General features: G+C 42.4%; 1 protein-coding gene across 1 annotated transcript in view; it reads left to right on the forward strand.

The window, feature by feature from the left end:
• Positions 1 to 24,198, forward strand: part of LOC109917838 (ferroxidase HEPHL1-like) — a 266,721-nt gene that overhangs the window by 195,302 nt on the left and 47,221 nt on the right. The window contains exons 21-22 of the mRNA XM_048598134.1: positions 12,062 to 12,279; positions 14,045 to 14,721. Coding sequence (XP_048454091.1) covers positions 12,062 to 12,279; positions 14,045 to 14,721 — 895 coding nt within the window. The remainder of the gene's footprint in view (positions 1 to 12,061; positions 12,280 to 14,044; positions 14,722 to 24,198) is intronic.

The raw sequence follows: 24,198 nt of genomic DNA on the forward strand, positions 1-24,198 counted from the left end.
AATTCTATGAAATGTTTTAAACTGTTCTTGGAAAGCAAGACCTTGGGTATCAGTTATATTGGTCGAGTATTGCTTAAATCAAAGTACAGCTTCATGCAGGATAACAAGACTTTAGGCTTTTTATTCTAGTATCCTATTCTAAAATCTAATCTATATCTGTTAGAGCTTGGATTGTATGTTTAGATGCTCCACCATTTGATCATGACTTGTATGTTTCTCAAACCCATTCTCCTGCCTTCTCCCTGCCAGTCTTGATCTCCTTACTAATCAGGAACTGATCTATCTCTGTCTTAAATACACTCCATGACTTAGTCTGTGCAGCCTTCAGCAGCAATCTGTTCCACAGATTTACTACCCTTTGGCTGAAGAAATTTCTCCTCATCTCATTTCTAAAGAGTTCCTTCACTCTGAGGCTATGCTCGGGTTCTGATCTCTCCTACTCGTGGAAACATCTTCTCCACATCCAGCCTGTGTAGGTCTTTAAGAATTCTGTAAATTCCAACAAGATCCCTCTCTTCCTTCTAAACTCCATCAAATACAGACCGAGAGTCCTCATATGACAAATCCTTTATCCTTGGGATCATTCTTGTAACCTCCCTGGACCCCCTCCAATGCCACCACATCCTTCCTTAGGTACGGACCCAAAACTGCTCATAGTACTCCAAATGCAGTCTGACCAGAATCTTATGCAGCCTCAGCAGCACTTATCTGCTCTTGTATTGTAGCCCTCTTCAAATGAATGCCGATGTTGCATTTGCCTACCAAACAGCCAACTGAACCTGCATGTTGACCTTAAGAGAATCTGAACTAGGACTCCCAAGCACTTTTGTCCTTCAGATTTTCGAAGCTTTTCCTCATTTAGAAAATAATCTAATCTTACACATTCCCAAATTGTATTCTGTCTGCAACCTCTTTGCCTACTCTCCCAGCCTGCCCAAGTCCTTCTGCATCCTCTCCATTTCCTCAGCACTGCCTGCCCGTCCACCTATCTCTGTATCATCTGCAAACTTAGCAACAATGCTCTCTATTCCTTCAACCCAATCATTTATGTATAATGTTAGGGTCCCAACATTAATCCCTGCAGAACTCCAATAGTCACTGGTTGCCATCCTGAAAAAGACCCCTTTATCCCCACTCACACGCGGCCAGTCAACCAATCTTCCATACATGCCAGCACTTTGCCTCTAACAACATGGACTTTTATGTTATTAGCAGCCACCTGTGCAATACCTTGTCAAAGGCCTTTTGGAAATCCAAATAGTTCACATCTACTGTCTCTCCTTTGTTCCATCTTGCTCATTACCTCCTCAAACAATTTTAACAGTTTTTTGTCTCGCATGGCTTCCCCTTGATGTTATCTGAAGTAGGGTTCCTGACTGTTTTTTTTACTCTCTGTCATATTAAGTTTGAAATTTTATTGACTTCCCCTGAGCCACCCCTCCATTTACTAATTTAAAGTGTTTGTGATCACCCTATTTATCCTTTCTGTTAGGTTCAGAGGAGCCCATTGTAATGGTACAGGTCCTTCCTGCCCCAATACTGATGCCAGTGCCTCATGAAATGGAACCCCTCTTGCCCACATCACTCCTTTAGCCATGTGTTTACTTGCATAATTTTCTTATGCCAATTTCACTTTACATGTGGTTCAGCTAATAATCCAGAGTTTATAACTCCTGAGTTCCTGTTGTTTAATTTTGTTTGTAATTCCTGACATTCCCAAAACTGTTCCTATTGCCGATGTTATTAGTCCCAACATGGAGCACTGATATCCTTTCAAGCTGGTTTGTGATCTCCCTTACCTTGGCACTATACATGCGGAAACTCGATCTTGTTTACAAAAGATGTTATCTATAACCTAAATTATAGAATCTGTTTCCATTACCATTTTTCTTTTTGCTCCGCCTGTTTGAATGGCCTCCTCTAAATTGGTGCACTGGTCAGTTTGCTCATCCTCCCTACAATCCTTTTGCTTATCCACACAGTGAGCAAATACCTCATACCTGTTCGACGAGGTCAAGAGCTGGGGCTCCTCCAGTGTTAAATTCAGGACCATCCTACTGTCCCCCTATCCCTGACCACTAGCCAAATTTGAAGTAATTAACCTACAGGGTGTGACTGCCTCCTGAAACACAGCATCTATGTAAATCATTTTTTTAAATTTCAAAAATATACTTTATTCATAAAAAAATCTTTGTGTATATATCCATCATCACAAATGCAATTCGGTTCTGTATAGTTGAATATCAAGTAAACAAACAGACCATTGGACTGTGACTCTAGCACGTAGTCCTGGACCTTGGAATATGCCAGTCTGCAACACTCACTCTAGAGGACCAACAGGTTTTGGGCAGACCAAAGAGAGTCTTTCACTGAATTGATGGTTGTCTAGGTGCAATTGATATTTGTGTCAGCGCGCATCCTGGGGAACAAACCAGAGTACAGAGTCCCACGTCACGGGGACAAACCTAGACACAAATTACTGCATTTTTCCCCAGATTTCCTTTGCAAAGGCCCATTCCAGAAGGAGATGTATGACAGTCTCAACCTCCGCCACCTCCCACCCTCCCCCACCGCTGCAGTTGCTTCAACTGCAGTGTGCAGTGGTGCAGACTGACTGGGTGTGCATAAAGGATCTCACTGGTAGTGCCCTTCTCACCGACAGCCAAGGTTGGTGCTTGATGGAAAATTCTGGCGTTGAAACATTCTGCCAAATTACTTTGACAGTCTGGTTTGGAAACCATGCCACAGGATCCACCCTCTCTTTTTCCCTCAGGGTCTCAAGGACGCCACATGCTGACCACTTCCTGATGGACTGGTGGCCATTGGTGTTTTTCTTTGCAAATTTCTCTATGAAGGACAGGTGATACGGAATGGTCCAACTACTTGGAGTGTCCCACAGCAGGAGGTCAGTACCATCCTTTGCAACACTGGGGACAGGTATGTCCTCAGTACATAGTGAGACTTGGTGTTTGCATAGATCTACGCACAGCTTGATGCAGCTGTACCCAAAGGTACCCATCAGAAGAAGGGCTACACTGTGTACGTTCTTCACCCCCAACCCTAAACCCCTCCATCAAACCACTTTGTGCAGAGATTTGTACATTGAGTCCCTGCAGACCTGGTCTATCTTAGGCTTCCAGATGAAATGGAAGATGGCCGGGGTGATTGAAGCAGCACACTTTTGGGGGATGTGCCAGACCTGCACCACATACAACAACGGAGAGAGTGGCTCACACTTGATGCCCAGGTTTTTACCTGCAACAGAGAGGGAGCGGTGCTCCCAAATGACCAGTTTCTGCTCACTTTGGCAATGCACTCCTCCCAAGATTTTGTTAATGTCCCAGGCCCTCGGAACCATATTCCCTGCATCTTCAGGTAATCAGTCCTGTCGGTGAAGGGAATGAAGGACCAGTCAGTCCAGTTCCCAAAGAATGTGGCCTCGCACTTGCCTTGATTTCTACATTGGTTCTGGAGGCCAGTTTGAACTGGCCACAGGTGCTCATGAGTCTACGCACTGACAGCAGATCTGAGCAGAAAATGGCGACGTTGTCTATGTACCGGGAGGTTTTGACTGCTGGCCTCTACTGCCTGGAACAGTGACATCTCTCAGGCTTGCATCCTTCCTTATGGACTCGGCTAAAGGCTCTATACAACAAACAAACAAGGAAGGAGAAAGTGTGCAGCCCTGCCTGACCTGAGATCTGATTAGGACATTTTTTGATTGCCACCTGTTGATTGAGACTGCACTAACAATGTTGGTGTAGAACAGTTGGATCCATTTTCAAATTCCCTCCCCAAAGCCCATTTTGGAATGCACGTCCCACATGTATGTGTGCAATATCCTGTCAAAGGCCTTCTCCTGGTCCAGACTAATGAAGGAGGTATCCATCCCCTTTCCTGCATGTAGGCGATCATATCCCGGAAGTGCGCAAGGCTCTTGGAGATTATCCTGCCTGGTACAGCACAGGTTTGGTCGGGGTGAATCACCAAGCCCAAAGCAAACCTGACCTGCTTGTTGATGACCTTAGACATGATTTTGTAGTCTGCAATCAGCAATGATATTGGCTACCAATTTCTAATTTCCTCCCTGTCCCCCTTCTGCTTGTAGATGAAGGTGATACCTTTCCACATGGATTTACTCATGATACTAGAAGCATGCTGTTGTACATGTCTGGCAGGTCCTGGTCAATCAAGTCCCACAGAGCCGAATGCAACTTGGCTGGTAAGCCATCGCTTCTGGCACTTCTGTTCATTTCTAAGGACTTGAGGGCATGGATCAGTTTATCCAGAGAAGACGATTCGTTCAGCTTCTACCGTGTGCTGTTGTCTGTGACATCCGTGCTAGAGGACGGGCACAACTGGGAGGCTGCACCGTCTGTGGCTTCATGTCATACAGTCTGTTATAAAACAGTTTGCTGATCCTCAGTATGTCAGACTGAGATGATGTTATCAAGCCATCTTATTCCTTGAGGCTGCTGAGCACAGATCTCTCCTTGTGCACGTTCTGGAAGAAGAGAAACAACAAATGTCATGTTGCTTTACAGTACGGTCCCTGGACTGGAGGCCTTGGGCAAAGAGCTAGGCTTGCTAGAGCTTCAACTCCTGGAGCTTCTCTATGACACTGACCCCCATGGTCCGCAGCAGGGGTAAGTTCTGCGTGGTCTTCTGGAGTTTGGAAAGAGAGGCAGACAAAACTGTCACCTTCTGAACGCCTTTGAGGATAAAGAACCTCTTGATGTTCACTTTGACTGTTTCCTACTCGTCCGCTGGAAACACAGAGGGGCTTCATGGTTTTCCAACCTTTGAGCTCCTCGGTGTTTTCTGGGATCAACAATTTCACGTTCAGCTTCCACATTCCCTTGCCAGGCCACCGGTCATCCTGTAGGTGACAGTTGGCCAGCAGGAGGCAGAGAAGAACACTGACTTGATGTTGGTGGATCTGATTGAGAATGTGTGGGACGCAAACAGGAAATCTATCCTTGAGTGGGTAGACCCATCTTGCCACAATTACATGTGTCTACGCTGCACTCCATGTGCAGGGGTGCTGAAGACGCCATACAGCTTGGCAATTTCGACCATTTCCATCAGGAATCTGGACATGGAGTCCACTTCGTTGTCAGCCCTTCTGAATGACCGGCCTGGATATCGCCAGCAATGGGAGCTGATACAGGATGGCCAGCCGCTCATTCTTTACTGTGAGGGCATACACGTTAATTAGTCTTAGGGGAGCGTTTCTGAATGTAACATCTGCTACGAGGAGGCACCCGTCCACCACCACCTTAACTTCAGTGATGAAGTTGCCTCCTTGCAGCAGAATACCCAGGCCCGGAGGAACAGCTGTCGTTTCCGCTGACTAAATCAAAGGCCCATGGGTCCATAAGCTCAACCATCTCCTGTAGCTGCTGAGGTGTGGTGTCCTGCACACCTGCAGAAACAGGAGGACTGCTTTGACACTGGCCAAGTAAGCCATCATGGAAACACATTCCGTAGTAGATTTAACGCTACACGCATTAGTACCGGCAATCTTAACACCCATTTTAAGAGTTTATAGAATTGCCCAATGTCCATTCACCTACGGTCTTGTCATTGGGGGACTCCTGCATCTCCGAATTGTTGGACAGTCTTTGCACTGATGTAGCCATCCTGTTCTTCTCTGGGGGGATTTCCCTGCTCCGGTGACGTTGGGGTGGGATGAAACCAGGAGGATCCAGTTCAGAGTCTGTCAGAAGGCCACTGCCTCCTGTTGCCTGGAGCTGTGGTGCTGTGAGTACTAAGTGGTTCCCGATGGCTGGAGATTGGGCTTCACCAGGCCCGTCAAGAAGTCCGGCGTTTCCAGGTTGGGATGTGCTCCTTTCCTTCTTCTCCCATGTGGTATTCTGCCTTTTTTTTTGTTGATGGCCTGTTCATCTTTGTCGTCAGAGGTGCTGCTGGTGTAGACATCATGCAGCTGTCTCTTCCCATTTTGCTGTGGGCCTGAGGTGTTTGCCTTTTCTGGTTGTTTTTCACCAGTATTCACTCGCCCGCCTCCTTCGTTTCCTCCTCCTCCATTGACTCTGGCTGTCAGGTGAAGGTTGGGTCAGTTGGTGTGTGTCCGCACTGGCTACCTTTCCCTCCTCCATGGCCTGTCCTGCCTTCTGGGTGACCCTCGTTTCAGTTTTTCTGCTGGGAGGTGGCACCTTACTGACCTTTTGAGATAACAGCTGGCATTACCACATCCGGCCATCTAAGCAGATGTGATTCCCCACTCCCCCCGTCACCCCACCACACCCCCCCACCTCACATTTGAAAATCGGTGTGAGAGCAAACTGTCATCTGCTAAGAGAACAGCTCTCAACAGCCATCAGCTCTAAAGAAAGAGAAAACACTGGCTCTCACAAATCTCTAAGATCTCGGAGTAAGCACCATCTAAAAAATGGTACAACGGCACTCTTAGCTAATATTCCTGACACAAGAATTCGACAGAAGAAGGTGTTCCTGACTGAAGGACAGCAGAGAAGGCCAAGAATGTTCCAGAAGACTTATTTTGGCTGTAATTTCGAGAGATTAAGCTTTGATTTATTTTCTTTATTAATTTGGTTGATATAGTGGGACTTGTATCTATTGGAACAACATACCATTAGAATTTTGTTCTTTTCGGGAATAGTTAGTAGTTAAGGGGAAATTGTTCGGTTTGTTAGTAGTTCTATTAATTTGTTTCCTGTTGGAGTTAGATAAATAAAATTGTTATTTATTAATTGTAGAGTGACTGTCAGGTGTTCATTTTAGTTCACTTCTCCTTTATAACAGATTGGGAGGTGAGAGGCAGGTATACCACTTTTCATGTTTCTTTTAACAGATTATGAGGTGAGGCAAGCTTCTCTGGGGGTTTCAGTTTTAATTATCAGAGAGGTGTTGACCACTCCTTTGTAACAGGCTAATGTCAGAATTTGAGTTCAGTAAAAATCTGAAATGAAAAGCTTGCCCAATGTTAACGATATAAACACTGTTGATTGTCATAAAAACCCATCTGATTCACTAGTGTCCTTTTTTGGGGAAAAGAAATCCAATATCTGTACCTGTTCTGGCCAGCATGTGACTCCACATCCACACAATGTGGTTCACTCTTAGCTGCCATTTAAAATGGCCTGTTAAGTCACTCAATTAAAAGCCATTAAAGTATAGGCAATAAATGCTAGCCTCTCTCCAGCCTGAACATGCCTTGGTGTGCCCATTTCCCACTGGGTGGTGGAGATCCCCACTGGAGTCCTCCCTCTTTCCCTTGTGAATCTTGGGTGGAGGGCGTTGCACACAGCAATCCCAAGCAACTGCAGATTGTGGTGATTCAAGGACTCCCAGCCCAACTATTTCTTTTTTGGTGCTGTGGAGTCTGTGAGCCATGCATGTATTGGGTGTGGGTGTTTGCATCCCCTTTTTAGTTATCTGAAGAACCTTTTTGTGTTTTTGGTTGCCCAATGCTCCTGATTTTCGAGCACGCAGTGTGGAGGGAAGCGGGCAGGTCAGAGGATCTCCTTGTGAGTCTGATCCTGGGCCTGACTAAGCTGGCCATTAACGGGTCCAGGCAGAGGACCATGGAGAAGGTCATTATGGTTGACTGTGTGTCCCTCCTCCACGGCTGTGTTCCTGCCCGGGTGTCCCTGGAGAAGGAGCATGCAGTGTCCACCAACACGCTCGGTGCCTTTAGGGACAGGTGGGCACTGCGGGGAGTGAAGTGCTTTATTGCCCCCTCCAACTCTGTTTTGATTTGATCCCTGACCTTCCCTTCACTTTTTTGTTCAAATAGGCATTGGCCCTACGGGGCTCCGCTTGTAACTGGCTCTTTGGTCACATGATAACACAGTGTGGAGCTGGAGGAACACAGACTCCAGCATCAGCATTTCTTACTGTCTAGTTGGGCACATGCGTGTTTTTCCTGATGGTCAAGGTCAGAAATCACATGACACAAGGTTATAGTCCAACAGGTTTATTTGAAAACACACGCTTTTGGAACCTCGCTTTGTGGAATTTACTCATCTGGTGTTTTCACTGTGTCTTGCACCTATGCACGCACACAACATGGGTGCTGTGCAAAATAAGCTCTGCTGCTGTATGGCAGTAGTTAGGGGTGCAAGACGAAAAAAAAAGCTCGCCTCGCTAGAGATGGTCACATTCCCATGAATAATTGAGAAGAGGTGAAGTTTTACCAGTTTGCATGGTGAGTTGTGGAGGAAAGGGGTGTGGTAACTAATTGAACTTTTCAAACCCTGAATGCTATTTTTAGGACTCTGATTTAGAAGTGCTTATTTAACACATTGTAATTTACAGTAAAGACTTTGTGTCTGAACTTCAAACATTTGAAATTACTTTGCTGAACTCCCTCACTCATGTTGGCATTGGTGAACACTTCATGTGCAACAAAAAAGAGCCCGTTTCAGATGTTAGAGGAAAATAAGATGGATCTACAGAATGTTGTAAACCATGGGATTTATAATTTCCATGATAAATGTTAGGTCTTAACTTGAGGCATTTGAAAATGGCATGCAAGACCTGATTCTAGATTTTGCATCAGGGTTTGCCAATGTATAATAATCAACTCGGTAGTGAGCCCATGACTAGATTTCCAATCTGGCTGGCTTCAATGGGCATAGGGATCTCATAGCCCAAATTCATACAAATTAAAAGGGTTATTGCCAATGTCCCACAATCAACAGTGGGCTAGAAGATAATTAACATGTTTTGGTAATACCTGAGGACTAAAGCTTCGCCAAAGAGCAGGAGCATTCACTACCTTTCTCCCAATAGTGCCACTGGGCTTTAATTCTTCATTTCAACTAGCGTAATCAGCGCACGGGAATTTGCTTGTTCATTACGCCCAGATGTTGGCATTTGTAGCAGTATCATACTCCCACTCAGCCATAGTAGCATCTGTTTAGATTATGGTGGAGGTCTCTTGGTACAGTGGATTGTATCTCTGCATTTGAGTCAAAAGTCACATGTGAATATTATAGTTGTTAATGTCTTTAGCTGTACGCATACCGTTGCAATTATAATTCTGGTGTGAGACCAAGCCATTGTAAAACCATAGTCCAATGTATTTTAATAACTCAAAGCATTATCAGCAACTTTCCTATAGTTGCATTAACTACCATTCACTACTGTGTTCCTTTCTTACTTAATAAATGTGCACATCTTGTTTCTATTTTTCCATGACTCTGGTGTTTTCAGTTTCCTAAGAAATTGCTCACTTTGGCGTTCAGGGATCCCGGATATGTTTCTCATTTTTATTAAAAAATAGTTTCTTCTGGTGATGTTATTTACATTAACCTTATTTGTTAAGAAATATATAGTTTTCCTACAACGTTTTGAGATGTTGTTTAACCCTGCCATATAGCCAGCAATTGACACCTACTTGAAAAGTAGTGTAAAAGGGTGGTGACATGTCATTGAAAAGTAGGGGAAGTGATAACATGGCATTACATAGAGGTACTCGCTTCCCCCTCTGTTGAACTCTCCTTCCCACTCCATTGAACTCAGTCTGTGCTTCCTGTACCTTCCATTATCACTCTGATATGGCCTGGGACCCAGTAATGATAATTGACCTTCAGCTAGTATCGAATTGGCAGCAGCCATTGCCTCCCCAGTGAGTTTGCCGATCACTGGAGTTCTGGCTTCTGGCTGGCAGCTCCTAGTGGATGGAGTATCTGCCCTTGGGGTCCTTGAGCCTGAAAGAGGTGATCACCGTCCAGTTAAATGCCTGAATATTACTTAATACAGCAGGCCTTCCCTGAAAGAGGTGACATGGGGCTCTTGCTGGTACAGGTTGAGTTCAATAAATTTCGGATGTGTGGAGAGTGAAGCTGAAATTTTGAGTCCACCCTTCTCTACCCAGAGAGTAGTTGACTGTTCCTCAGTGGTTCCCACTGCTACCAGTGACCTCAAGGCCAGCAGTTCTAGGTGTTGAATTCAACAGTATCATTTACATCTGGGCAATCAGGCAGTTTTGGCAGTAAGCTGGATGCCATGTTTGGACTCTTGATGGAAACGAACTGCATGTTGTTGTTAGCAATCTTACAGTTCATTTTAGGATAGAGTTCCTGCTTGTGTTCTAAGTGTTCATTATCTTCTTCTGACCACTGCGTCTGGCTGGCTGGTTGCCACCTACTGAGAGGTCAGAACATCGGCAGCAGCAACATGGAAACTGAACATGAAATATTCAGAAAGCATCAAAGATTTATCAGAGAATACAAATCTTGGAGACTCTTTGAAAACCTCCTTTCAGACCCCGGAGCAAACACTAAGATGTTCTGCATTCTCAAAGGTGGTCAGAAACTAAGAGCAAGACTGATGGAACTGTCCAGACTGAGAATAACCTGAAGAAGCTGCCCCTGCTGCAGTCAGCAGGGTTAATATCAAGGAGGATTTGTAAGCGGTGGACAGTCATTAGAACTCAGAGATAGTAGGAACTGCCGATGCTGGAGTCTAAGATAACAAGGTGTGGAGCTGGATGAACACAGCAGGCCAGGCAGCATCAGAAGAGTAGGAAAGCTGATGTTTCTGGTCTGGACCCTTCTTCAGAAATGGGGACGGGGAAGGGGGCTCTGAAATAAACAGATAGAGGGTGAGGCGGTGATAGAAGGTGGATAGTGGAGCAGATAGGTGGAGAGAAGACGGACAGGTCAAGGAGGCGAGAATGAAGCTAGTAAAGGTGAGTGTAGGTAGGGAGTTGGGCTGGGTGTTTGTCAGTGAGGTGGGAGGAACGGATAGGTGGGAGAAAAGGCAGACAGGTCAGGGAGGCGGGGACGAGAGGGAGTGCTGGTCTTGGGATGAGGTTGGCAGTAGCTGTTCCCAATGTGGCCTATGCTACATCGGAGAAACCAAGCGGAGGCTTGGAGACCGCTTTGTGGAACACCTACACTCGGTTCATGACAAACGACAACACCACCCAGTTGCAAACCACTTCAACTCCCCCTCCCACTCCTTGACGACATGTCCAGCCTGGGCCTCCTCCAGTGTCACAACGATGCCAGCCGAAAACTGGAGGAACAGCACCTCATATTCCGCCTGGGAACCCTACAACCCAATGGTCTCAATGTGGACTTTACAAGCTTCAAAATCTCCCCACCTCCGACCTCATCCCAAGACCAGCACCCCCTCTCGTCCCTGCCTCCCTAACCTGTCCGTCTTTTCTCCCACCTATCCGCTCCTCCCACCTCACTGACCAACCCCCACCCCAACTTCCTACCTACACTCATCTCTACTAGCTTCATCCCCACCTCCTTGACCTGCCGTCTTCTCTCCACCTATCTGCTCCACTATCATCGCCTCCCCCTCTCTCTATTTATTTCAGAGCCCCCTTCCCCTCCCCCATTTCTGAAGAAGGATCCCGACCCGAAACGTCATCTTTCCTGCTCCCCGGATGCTGCCTGGCCTGCTGTGTTCATCCAGCTCCCCACCTAATCATTAGAACTCTTTCTTTACTGTGAAGGTCTCCAATGTCATCTGTGATCCAGAGTGCACTCTATGGAACGAGTTGAGATGTGCATGCATTTTTCTTTTTCTCAAAGGTATACACAATAAGATCTGTGATCAGCATCCTGAAGGCAGAAGGTGGCTTTTAACTTCATCAAAGCCTGACGAACTTGAGATTGGAAAATTCTTTTATGCTGAGCTATACATTGTGAAGCCCACCAATAGTATGGATTTCCAGTCCAAAGAGCTGTCATTGACCAGATTCATTCTGTCAGATTTAAAATGTTAGTGCTTGAGGAATCCAGTGCAGAACCCCAATGGAGAACAGTCTAAGGCCTTTCAGTTATAGTATCTTGAGGAGCTGAACCTTGAGAGAAACCCTTTTTAAGGCCGGAAATGCCAGAGAATATTGGACATGACATGTAAATATACATGGTTTAAAAAAAGGTTGTCTGGCAGGCACATTACCTCAGACAATGGATTAGAAAGAAATGATCTGCATTGTACTGTACGTAATGTTAAATTTTGGACTGTTATTAATGTAACTTCCTTATAAATTTTATCAATTATATATGTGTAAAAATTCTCTTCTCATATGAAACCCTTTTTTATGTAGGTGTTTCCATATGTTCTCCTGCTTGGAGCAATCCTTATGTATATTCCAGCCTTATTTTGGCAGTTCACTGCAGCACCTCAGCTTTACGGAGAATTGAATTTTATAATAGAAGAGCTTGATAAGGCTTACAATCGTGGAATCAGATTAGCACAGCACATTGCCAGCACCAGTGGATTTGATGTCAATGGCTGGCCCCAATCCTTTGGGGAACCGAGTGGGTACGTAGACAAGCTGATTGTTGTATTCTGTATAGTGAAAAATAACTGCAGCTATCCCAAGCCTCTGCATCAGATTGATTGCTATGTTAAGCAAATTGTACAGAATGGTAGGTGGACAAGGTCATATTTTCTGTGGTCACAGTAACAACCATTTATTTAATGTTGATTTGTAGATGAATGGAAGATTAGCTTATTTCCTGACTTTTTTTTAAGCGTTTTTATTTGCAACATTCTAGCAAAACAAGGCTTTTGTGGGGGTGGATTGGGATCTTAAAATATGTAATTACGTTAGTGCAAATGCAAATTATGCAAGAACAGAAAGGAAGGGGAAATCATGGCACAAACATTTCTCAATTTTCTAATGAACAATTTAACAAGAATGAATGACAAAATAAGGCCAGTATTTCGCGTGAAACACACAATATTTGACAAATTCTAAAAGATCACGAACTGAATTCTCATTAGAGTTCAGCCCACCATTCTGACCCTGCAGCATTGTTGACCTACTTTTGTGGTTTGGGTCATTGAGCATGCAGTACGGTCTCCCAAGATGGAAGCTTTCGCTGCCAAATTGTGCTTGTTATATTGTTGGAAGAGATGAGCAAATTAAAGAGGCAGACAAATTCTGAAGAAATCACTTTTCTAATATATCAACAAATTTAATGTTGGTGATATGGTGGTAGGTCTCACTCCCTGATATTGCCATACTGCAAAATTTAATCGGATGTTTTCGCTCCTCCTTCAGATTACTACTCGCATGGTGAAAACTAAAATTTACTTAAAGTAATTCCAGTCTCATTTATGTTGACAGATGTGATAAGTTTAACACAGTTCTTTACCTCAAGAAAGACAGCAGTAAAGAAATTCATATTTCTTTATTTTTATGTTGTAATTTTTGATGCCCTGTTGACCTGAGAATGCAGCATTGTTTCCAAAAAACTACTTCTATAATAAACAAATTGGAAATAACATTGGCTAAACATTATTTGTTAGCCAACCAACTCTCTAAATTACAGAAAGATTATTCCCTTCTAACTTTTAATATAACTGAAATCACCATGCTGCATTTTTATTTCACTGCCGTTTTTCTGCAAAATAGCGATGTTTACAGGAAGAAGGCCAATCTGTCTCCCAGCTTCCAATTGGCTTGCTTCTCCTCATTTCACTTAGCAGTAAGATCAAGTAACCATTAAAAAACACTCCTCTCCATTTCCGGGGAAATATGAAACCAACTACCAGCTGTAAGGCCAGTTCCAGCATTACCTCTAGCTCCTGACCATGTCAACACAAATCTGACATCCCTTAGATTGTAATGGGATGCAGCTGCATCTCTTAAACCAGAAACTGTCTTTGTTCCCACATTTCCGCATGGTATCTCACAGAAGGGACTACAGTTGCTGCAGTCCCTTGTCCCTCTCTTTTCTCTTTATTTTTGTCCAAAATTTAGAGACTGTAAGTCTGTCCACAGTCAGTGCAGCTGATCTTGCCTTTCCTCTAGGTGTGAACACTTTAAAATTTTCTTTCTGTAGGCCTCACCCTGAGCCTTTTTGGCACAATATGTATCCAAGCAACCTGGCCTGTCATCATGCAGTGCTCAGCAGATCTTTTTGTTATCCTGTTTTGACTTGAATTAAAAAGACAGTCCCAAAGCACATTAATTTTATAAACCTTCGCATTCATAACAAAATAACTAAAATAAAACACCCTAAAAATAGCATATCATGCTCTAGGTTCTCTTAATTGAATGTTCTTTCTTTAACTTTAGTGCCAAGGAGAAAAGGGAGAACTTTTTCCAATTCCCAATCGTGGAGCGTTACTTGAAATCGAAAGAAGACTCCTGGAGTATGTTGACATTATATCTTATTCGCAAGGGCCTTGCTCTCACATTTCTTATACTTGCCTGCATCTACTTGGGATATTACATCTCTCTGACCTTTCTCACAGATGAATTCAGATGTTCAGTCAAAACGGGTATCTTGGGGAATGAAACAAGCATACCAGAATTTTTTCAATGCAAACTCATTTCTGTTGGAATTTTTCAACTTCTTAGTATTGTCAACATTGTTGTATATATCCTCCTTATACCAGTTGCAGTGTATGGCATGATTTTTCCTTTCAGAAAAAACTTCACCTTTCTAAAGGTATATGAACTTTTGCCACAGTTTGAAGTGATAAACATTACAAAAGGCTATTGGAATGACTTGAATCTGTACCTTCTATTTCTCGAAGAAAATATCAGTGAAATAAAATCACACAAGTGCCTTAAGGTGCTAGAACACATAAAAGGTAAGGGGTCATTAGAACCATCCATGATGGATGCAATGATGCCTTTAATTGCCCTTGGACAAGTGAAGTCGGATACAGTGGATGGTTTGGCCAAACACAAGAAAGCTGATCAAAAATCTGACCCCAATGTGGACCAGAATGCCACACAACTGAAAGGTAAGACTTTTAGTTGAAATAAACTTCAAAACAGACATCTTTCTTTTTACAATGAATGTAGGGATCAAAAGTCCTGGTTTCTCTTATACTAGAACACATGTTTTTACACTAGAAAAATGCAGATCATAATTTATACACAATATCCTTCTCGAACTGAGTGTAGCAACAAATGCCTTAATGATTTCAATGGTCTGGCTTGTTTTGATGGCCATTCTTCTGAACAGAAAACTATTTCAATGGACCAGAACTGAATAGTCTTAAAATTCCTTTTGAAATAGCAAGGAAAAAGAAGAATTTACATTACCGTTTGCTACAGGGACCTTTTCCGTTGTGTTTCCTCAGGATTATTTTCAAGTATCTTAAATTTTAAGGCAGTTAAAAGGAATTTTCCTGAGCTTTGTTCCCAGATGATAATCTGTTCTCAAGTGCAAAAGCCATGAAAAGAAGTGAAGAAGGGTCCAGACCCGAAACGTCAGCTTTCCTGCTCCTCCTGATGCTGCCTGGCCTGCTGTATTCATCCAGCTCTACACCTTGTTATCTCAGATTCTCCAGCATTGGCAGTTCCTACTATCTCTCAAAAGAAGTGACCATCCAGATCAATTGGTCTCTATCTCTTTAACTTTGACATAAGATTTCCTGAGTGAAAGTGGTTACTGCTTGGTTTGTATTGAAACATGGAGACATGGGCCATACCACATATAAGGAGCAATGAAGGAAGGTGGATATTTCTAGTTTCTTCCCTCATTTTCCTGTTTGTCAACTTACTGAGTATCTGAGGTAATCCTGCAGAAAGTACGAGGCACTCTTCCCTACCCTAATCTCAAAGGTTGACAGGAATCTTTGATCAGGTCAGAGCTATTCAGGTAGGGCCAATGTTTAAGCAATCCTGTGGAATCGATGGTTTCCTAACCTGTCTTGGAATTTGGGCTTGTAAAAGGCCCAGGCTCATGAATTCCAGTGATCTTAAGACAGAATGCCAACAGCACACATTGATGAAATTAAAAAGCAAAATACTGCATATGCTGTTTATCTAATGTGGGTAATGGATGTTCTGCCCACAGTTAAGACAACTGGCTGGAATCCTGTGTTACTTCTCCGAGTCTAAATGCAATAATCAAACATTTATCCTCTACTAGGATAATCCCGAGTCTCGTAAAGCAGAAATCCTGTTGCAAAGAGGTGCTAGCCAATTAAAAGAAACCAGTTCTTCACTACTGGCAGCACCAGGAGGAGCAGGGACCACTGTGAGAATAATGCTCGATATACTTTGGGAATTGCTAGTGGGAGCCCTAGAGAAAGTGTGTGTAGGCTGGGGTGAGAACTACAAGGAGGGGATCACTCGTGATGGGTAGGGTGACTGAGGTGGTAGTGCTGAGAAGCCAGGTCAGGGGAATAACTACTAGTATACCGCATCTATGAATTATTGCAATGAGTGACCCTCCAGTAGGCTGCAGGCAAAGTTGGGTGGTTTCCTATGTAGTGAGCGTCTTATCTGCATCTCTGGCTTAATATATAAAGGCTTCCCTTTTCCACCTGCATCAATCAGGAATAGACCACAAGGAACCATCCTGCATCATCCTCCCATTCAAAGGGAGCCCCTGCCTCCCATCCTGCTTCCAAAAGGGGCATTGAATTCTGCCCTAGATGTGCTTTCGTTTCTGTGCTAACACCCAAGCAAATACGGTGGATCATTATTTCAAAAGATCTACATTTATCCTAGAGTTTATTCCTTATAAACCAGTCACTTCTGTTCTAAAATGAATGAATTGGCAAAAACAAAGGCTGGAATATGGAATTTATTTACAAATAAAACAGACAAGTTGAATGAAAATATTTGGGCGAGCTATATTGATGAAGAATACTGAAACAAGATATTTAGTGATATCTATTCTATATTAAATTTGCTAAGTAAAGTTGCATTTAATTTTACAATACATCTAAAAATTGACAGGTTCTACAGAAAAAGAATCATTGTAATACTGAACCATATGTACTTGCAATGGTATTTGTTCCTATAGGTGACACTGTAGTTGCTAGTTTAAACGTGCTACAGTAGCACTGCATGGAAAGTATTAATTAAGACCTACAAACTCTTAAGAACCAAGTTTGCTGCATGACCCTTAAGTTTCATACTTGTTGGCAATTCTAAAACAACATGTTACTTTCTCTCAGTATATTGTGTCAGTTAGCTGAATGGAAGAACTTGTGACCCCAGAACCTACAGAGGACATTTCAATAAAGCTAAACATGTAAGAAGTTGCCCTCTTCACAGAAGTGCAAACCACTGACCCAAAGCATAAATCTTTGTTCCTAACTGTCGATTTGCTGATGGCTGTTAGTACGAATAAAGATCAAGCACGGTTTTTGTAAAACGGATTTGATAACTCCTGTGTTGTGCCTGGGAAACAAGTTAAAAATCTACCACATGATCTTCAATTATGCATTCAAATTACCTTACAGTTGAGTATTCAAATTAATACAATCTTTACTTCCACCCTAACTTCCAATCTCACCTCTCAAATGTAGGTATTTTCTCCTTTTATGTTTTTTGCATCCACCCCTGTTTTCAGTATCAGTGTACATCCAGCACATCTTGTAAACTGTTAAAGAATTTACTACTGATTTGCTATCAGAGTTAAAATCAATCCATGAGATAGAGAACTTGTACTTAATTCTTAATTACAGTAATGTGTATAGAGTTCTGAGAGCAAAGGAGAAAACAGAGTCAACGTTTTGGGTCCAGTGACCCTTCCTCAGAACAGAGGAAGGGTTCTGAGGAAGGGTCACCGGACCTGTAACGTTAACTCTGTTTTCTCCTTCACAGATGCTGCCAGACCTGCTGAGCTTTTCCGGCAACTTTGTTTTTGCTCCTGATTCACAGCATCCGCAGTTCTTTTGGTTTTTATAAAGTTCTGAGAGTCTTGCTGTCTCTGTGGAACTAGCATCTGTTCATAGAGATCCCTATAGATCCCCAGATAGATATGTTTTATTAATGTAATTGGGACAGACTGCCTTACTAGTTGAATTTTTTTTGATGTGGCCGAGGACTGAAAACCAGGATAACCCTCCCTGGACTGTTGACGTGCCTCAGGCTGAGCCTTTCAGTCATTTGGCAATTAATTAGTTGCCTCCAGTTCTCTTATTCCTTTGAAAGACAGGATCATGTTCCCAAGAGCTTCTGGCCAGTCAGAGAGCTATTGTGCTCGGCAGTGCCATCGGGGACAGTGAGCACTGATGGGAATATGCCTCAAAGTCAAGGATGCCATTTGGAGCAAACTCTCCTAGTCACATAGTGGGGTCTGGAGGTACTGGTGCTAGTTAGGCAAGTCCCTGCAGAATAGGTGATGTTGGTGAGGTTGGGAGGACAAGCTGTGAATCCTGGGGTGGGCTTTTCTGCAGAAATGGTCGTTGTCACCAGGTGGCTCCTTGGTACCACAGAGTTCCTGAACAAAAGTCCATAGGGAGCTGGCTATGCTTCACCAGGTTGATAACACTTAAGGAAAGCCCCAGCTATCAATCACTACTATCCTGTTTCCTCCCACTCAGCCAATGTCCTATCCAAGCTGCCACTATCCTTTTTATTCCATGAATTTTAACTTTACTGGCAAGTCTAATTTATGGTCTTTTATCAAATACCTTTTGGAAATCCATATGCACCAAAGAAACTGTGTTATCCCCGTCAGCCCTCCCAGTTATCTCATCAAAAAACCTCAATCAAGTTGACTGAATACAATATGCTTTTAATAAATCAATTCCTAACTAATCTGCACCTGTTCAAGCACCTGTAAATATTGTCTCAGTTAAGCATCTCTAAAATCTACCACCAACAAGGTTAAACTATAATTTCTGCATTTAGCCTTAAACTCTTTCCTGAACAAGTGTATATCTTTTGAAATTTGCCAGTCCTCTAGAATCTATGGGGAATTGGAAAATTCTGACCATAGCCTCTGAAGATTCCACCTTTACTCAGCACCCCATGTCTTCTGATGCACCCCATCCAGTCAATGTTATTGATCAACTTTAAGTTTAACCAGTCTTTAACTGTGCTGGATCATCTCTCATATTTCTAACCTTTATTAAGGTTGCAGAAAAGCTTCATGAAAATTGACCCAGGAGTGAGTAATTTCAGTTATAAAGATAAATTAGGACTGTTTTTCTTAAAGAAAATAAGAGGAGATTTGATGGAGGTTTTTAAAATTGTGAAGGTGTCCAGACAGAATAGATAGAAACAGTTCCCACACATGTAATGGTCGAGAATGAGAGGACACAGATTTAAATAATTGGTAAAAGCAGCAAAAGTATTAGAGAAAAATCTTTTTCTTGTAGCGAGTTGTTAAGGCTCTGGAATACATTGTTTCTGGGTATGGTAGAGGCAGGTTCGGTTGAGACATTTGAATGGAATTACACTGTAATCTGGAGAAAGAATGAGCCCTTCCAATTCCATTTTGATTTAACCCCTACTGCTCTCCCTACCCGTCCCTCACCTTTGATGGTTTGTATTGCCCTTAATGGGCTTTCCATGTATATTATTCATTGGTAACATGGGTGATTTACTGGTGGTGGTTAATTGATGGGGAAAGAAGAAATACCATGGGTGATTTGGTGATGGGGTAAAAAACCATTCAGGTGTGTGTAAGAACACTTCTGGATATATAAAAATAAGAGGAAGAATGTGCAGGGTTACACAGAGAAGGCTAGAGAATGGCACTAAGAGAACTGGGAGTTCAGAAAGCTGGGCAAATCAATGAAATGGTCTCATTTTGTGACGTATCAATTCTGTGTTTCTGAGATGATTTCTAAAAGAGTTCCCACAACTGTTAAAAGCAAAAAATGAACTAAACAGAAAAGGGATAGTAAGAACTGCAGATGCTGGAGTCAGAGATAACACTGTAGAGCTGGAGGAACACAGCAGGCCAGGCAGCATCAAAGGAGCAGGAAAGTTGACGTTTCGGGTCGGGACCCTTCTTAGGAAGAGTCCCGACCCGAAACATCAACCTTCCAGCTCCTCTGATGCTAAACAGAAGAGGGTCCTCTGCTGATATTATAAATCAACCTAGGTACCTGTTCAAATTAAAATATTCTGGAGTGCAGAAAACAGAGTTAGATCCAAAGGTCACTTGAAGCTAAAAACCTTATCAAAAAAAATCATCTGATTTTTGTTCATTATTAAGGTGAGCAAATGTGATCTTTATACAATTATTTTCACAGTAATTACTAAATCTGCTTCTGTAGAAGATGGGATCAGATCCACTGACGAAGAAAGAAATGAGTCCATGGCTCTACGACAAAGACTTCTGGAATCTCAAATTTACAGTTCAAACTGTTAAAACATGGAATTAACAATGTGCATCAGCTCCTAAAGACAAATATTAATCTATAAGAGTATCAGCAACCTATATATTTGTTGTCGGAACAGTGAACTATAGATTGCTCAAGTTGTGTCTCTTTAGTCTTAATTGTTTGTTACCTGGGAAAGTCTTCATTCTTTAAATGTATACTTTGCCTTTTAATGTGCATTTCTCACATTCTTCTAAGTAAATATCAGTATTTTAGCAAGGCTGTTGAGTCAGCTCAAAATAGAGTGCAGATTGACAAATCTGGTTAAAATTAATCAGATAATGCTGAGCTTAACTCAATAGAGTTGATGTCTAATTTTTAAAGAAGTATTTATACTAAGATTGGAATAACGTCATTTTTATTATCTCTTATTTGGAGATCTGATTGTGGATACTGTATTCATTATAGAGCCTTTGGGTTAATGGTAGAATTTTTACCTCTGAGGCAGAAGTGTAGCACTGAAGCTTCATTTTAGATAGCCTAGATGAGCTGAGACTATAATATGGTCATCACAGTATTTATTCAACAAGGTGCTCACATCTGGATTCCCCCCACACTAAATTACAAAGAGTAGATAGTGTAGCATAGTCTTGGTTGCATTCTCGAAGAAGATTCTGTGATGATAAGACTCTTGACAACGGTGATGGGAAGCCAACCCAGCTATTCCTAGTAAGTGGCTTAGGAATCTCATGTGATACTTGAGTTGAGATCTGCCCTGGGTAAGAATACAACAGATGGATTGTATTGACGCAACTATAGAAACCTAATTATTTTAGATTAATTAAATACAGATGCTGTGTATTTGAGGGGAAAATGCTGTAAAGTTAAGCTTATTAAAATGATTGTCCAGTTATGGAATATAAAATATCTTTCTCATGTTATTCAGTTCTTTTTATCACTCAAAGCTGTTGGATCTTTGGGGGTTTTAGAAACACATATTGGTCAGAGCTTTCCACTGTTGCAATTGCCAGCTTAGTTTTATCCATTTCAGTGATTAGGAGGACAGTTGCAACTGGTGAGCTGCAACTGGTGAGCAGCAACTGGTGAGCATAGAGCTGGAAAATCCCAGCTATTGTTCAACTAGAGTGGAATTTCCCCATGGAATATAGCCAGAAAAAATAATAACTCCCTGATGTGTCTGTGTTTAGGATTTGTAATTGCACTAGTTATAAAGAGTCAAAAACTAAATAAATGGTTTTCAAAGAAACTAGTGAACTAGGATACACTCAGCAATTGACTGTGTCTCACACGTAAGCCTAAAAGGAAGAAAGTACTGAATTAGCAAAGCAGGTCAGTCAGCACCTGCAGAGGATGAATCTGGTTTTCAGCTTTCAAAGTGTCGTGTACAAATGAACTTGTGTAATACAAGAGTTTCTATTTGTTTTAAATTTCAGATGTGCAGTTTCTTGTTTTGTGTTTTATTGAAAGTAGGAGTTGTTACTGTGGAATGCCACAAATATTTACTGTGGAATTTTGGAAAATGTAGCAAATGAAAATTATTTTAAGTCACTTGAAACTCTGCTAGCATTATTTTCATTTTAGCTTTGAATTTGTCTTTATACCATAAGAGAAATAAGTGATCTCTACTTGTAACAATACATCAAACTCCATAAAGACAAGCCCCTTAACTTATTGGTAATCAATCTAAGGCAATAGACTCTGATTGTGGGATGCAAGCTTACAGGGATATCAAATTTATTCATGAGCAATTTTAACACAATTCTTGTTCCAGATGTTATGTTAGAGCAGATGTGTGTTATTCAGCCCCACTAGCCTGCTCTGCTATTCAGCTACATTATTACGGTATTGTACTTTCATTCCATTTACCTGTCTTTGATCCATATTCTTTGATAACTTTGAATAAAAATCTGTGCTGTAATCATGAAAGCTTTAATTGATCCACCAATTAGAGGGAGAGGATTCCAGATTTCCATTATTCTTTGTGTAAAACATATCCTCATTTTATTTCACTCCTAAATAAATGATAATGCATTATACGTCTAAAATACTCCTTTCAGTCAGCAGGTGTACTGGGTAAGGTGCAGTGATCTACCAAATGGTTAAATTGAGTCTGCCTGAGGGAAAATAGTTGGATGACAGCCCAGACCTGTGAAGAAGAAAACAATCTTCACAAACGTACTTAAACATTAATGGGTTATTGGTAGCTTCTATCCGGTAGTGAGATTGCAAGATATCTCCTGGCATACAGAATGTATTCAACTTTGATGGGTCAGTGCCTCATAAGCACGTAATTTACATCAGAACATAGGACCATTGCTCCCCCCATCTTCAATCTCCTGCCCCAACCTTTACTGCAAATTCCAGTTCACATGAAAACCTCTGTTGAACAATATATTTTCTATCTCATTTTATTTGTATAATGAATATAAATAAATGTATTAACATAGTATTATAGTTCTCAAATCAGGATACATAGATCCCTGGGTTCTGTAAAAATGACGCAGGAAGGCAGCAAAATAATATGGAAGTGCTTACCAGGCTGATCTGGCCTTTCAGGTTGGCACAGTCAAGATAGACTGGTGCAAATCGGGTGGCAGGAATGGACTACAGCATAGTGAATTGGCAGTCTCACCTAAGAAGGAAGAAATGGAGAATTACTGAGAGCAGAACATATCATTATTTTTAGAAATAATCTAAGTAAATATCTTTACTTAAAGAAGATTAAAATATTGTTACGTACAACACATTTAGAGTAGTATAATTTGTTTATTCTTTTATGGAATGTGGGTATCATTGGTAGGGTTACATTTACTCAACAGTTTACAGACCAACATTTACTATAAACCCACAGACTCCATAGCTACCTAGACTACACCACCTTCCACCCTGTATCCTGCAAAAACTCCATCCCATTTTCCCAAATCCTCCATCTCTGTCACATCTGCTCTGACAAGGAAACGTTCCACTCCCAAGCATCCCGGATGTCCACCTTTTTCAAATAACGCTGTTTTTCCTCCCTCTGTCATCCAAACAGCCCTCCACCATGCCTTCTCCATTCCCTGCTCCACAGCTCTTAACCCACCCACCCCCAAACATCATAAAGATAGGGTCCCCCTTTTCCTCACTTTCCACCCCACCAGCCTCCACATCCAACACACATTCCTCAAAGATTTCCACCACCTCAAATTAGACTCCACCACCCGCAGCATCTTCCACTCCACACCCCTCTCTGCCTTCTATAAGGACCATTCCCTTCGCCACTCCTTAGTTCACGCCACACTACCCACCAACCATTCCAACACCTCCAGTACCTTCCCCTATAATTGTAAAAGATACAACACCCCACCAAACACCACCTCCCTTACCTCCATTCAGGGCCCTAAACAGTCCTTCCAAGTGAGACAGAGCTTCACCTCCATCTCCTCCAACCCAGTCTATTGCAACCGGTGCTTCCCAATGTGGTCGTCTCTATACTGGTGACACCAAACGTTGACTTGGTGACGGATTCACTGAGCATCTTCTCAGGGCCTGTGATGGCCGACCTAACCTCCCGGTCACTGTCCATTCCCCCTCCGACATGTCCATCCTCAGCCGCCTCTTCGCAGCGACTCGGAACTCCAAATTTGAGGAAACTTCCGCCTAGGCACCCTACAGCGCAGAGGACTCAACACATAAATTGGGAACAGATGCTGTCAGGGAAGACCACCACAGAAATGTTTAAGGAATGCACACTACATGTACTCAATATGTTTGTCCCTAGCAGGCAGAGAAGATGCGGTTGAGTGAGGGAGCCATGGTTCTCGAGAGAGGTCGAACGACTGGTTAAGAGGAAGAAGGAGGCTTATGTAAGGTTTAGGAAAAGAGGAACGGAAAAGGCTCTACAGGAATACAAGTTAGCCAGGAAGGAGCTGAAGAAAGGGCTTAGGGGAGCAATAAGGGGGCATGAGAAAACCTTGGCAGATAGAATCAAGGAAAACTCCAAGGCTTTTTACACGTATGTGCAGAGCAAGAGAATGACCAGAGAAAGGGTAGGGCCGATCAAGGATTGTAAAGGGAATTTGTGCACAGAGCCTAAAGAGATAGGAGAGGTCCTCAATGAATACTTTTCTTCAGTATTCACAACTGAGAGGGACCTAGTTGTAGAGGAGGACGTGCTGAAACAGGCAGGTAGGCTAGAGG

Source organism: Rhincodon typus, chromosome 6 (assembly GCF_021869965.1).
Source record: "Rhincodon typus isolate 14 chromosome 6, sRhiTyp1.1, whole genome shotgun sequence".
NCBI lineage: Eukaryota > Metazoa > Chordata > Chondrichthyes > Orectolobiformes > Rhincodontidae > Rhincodon > Rhincodon typus.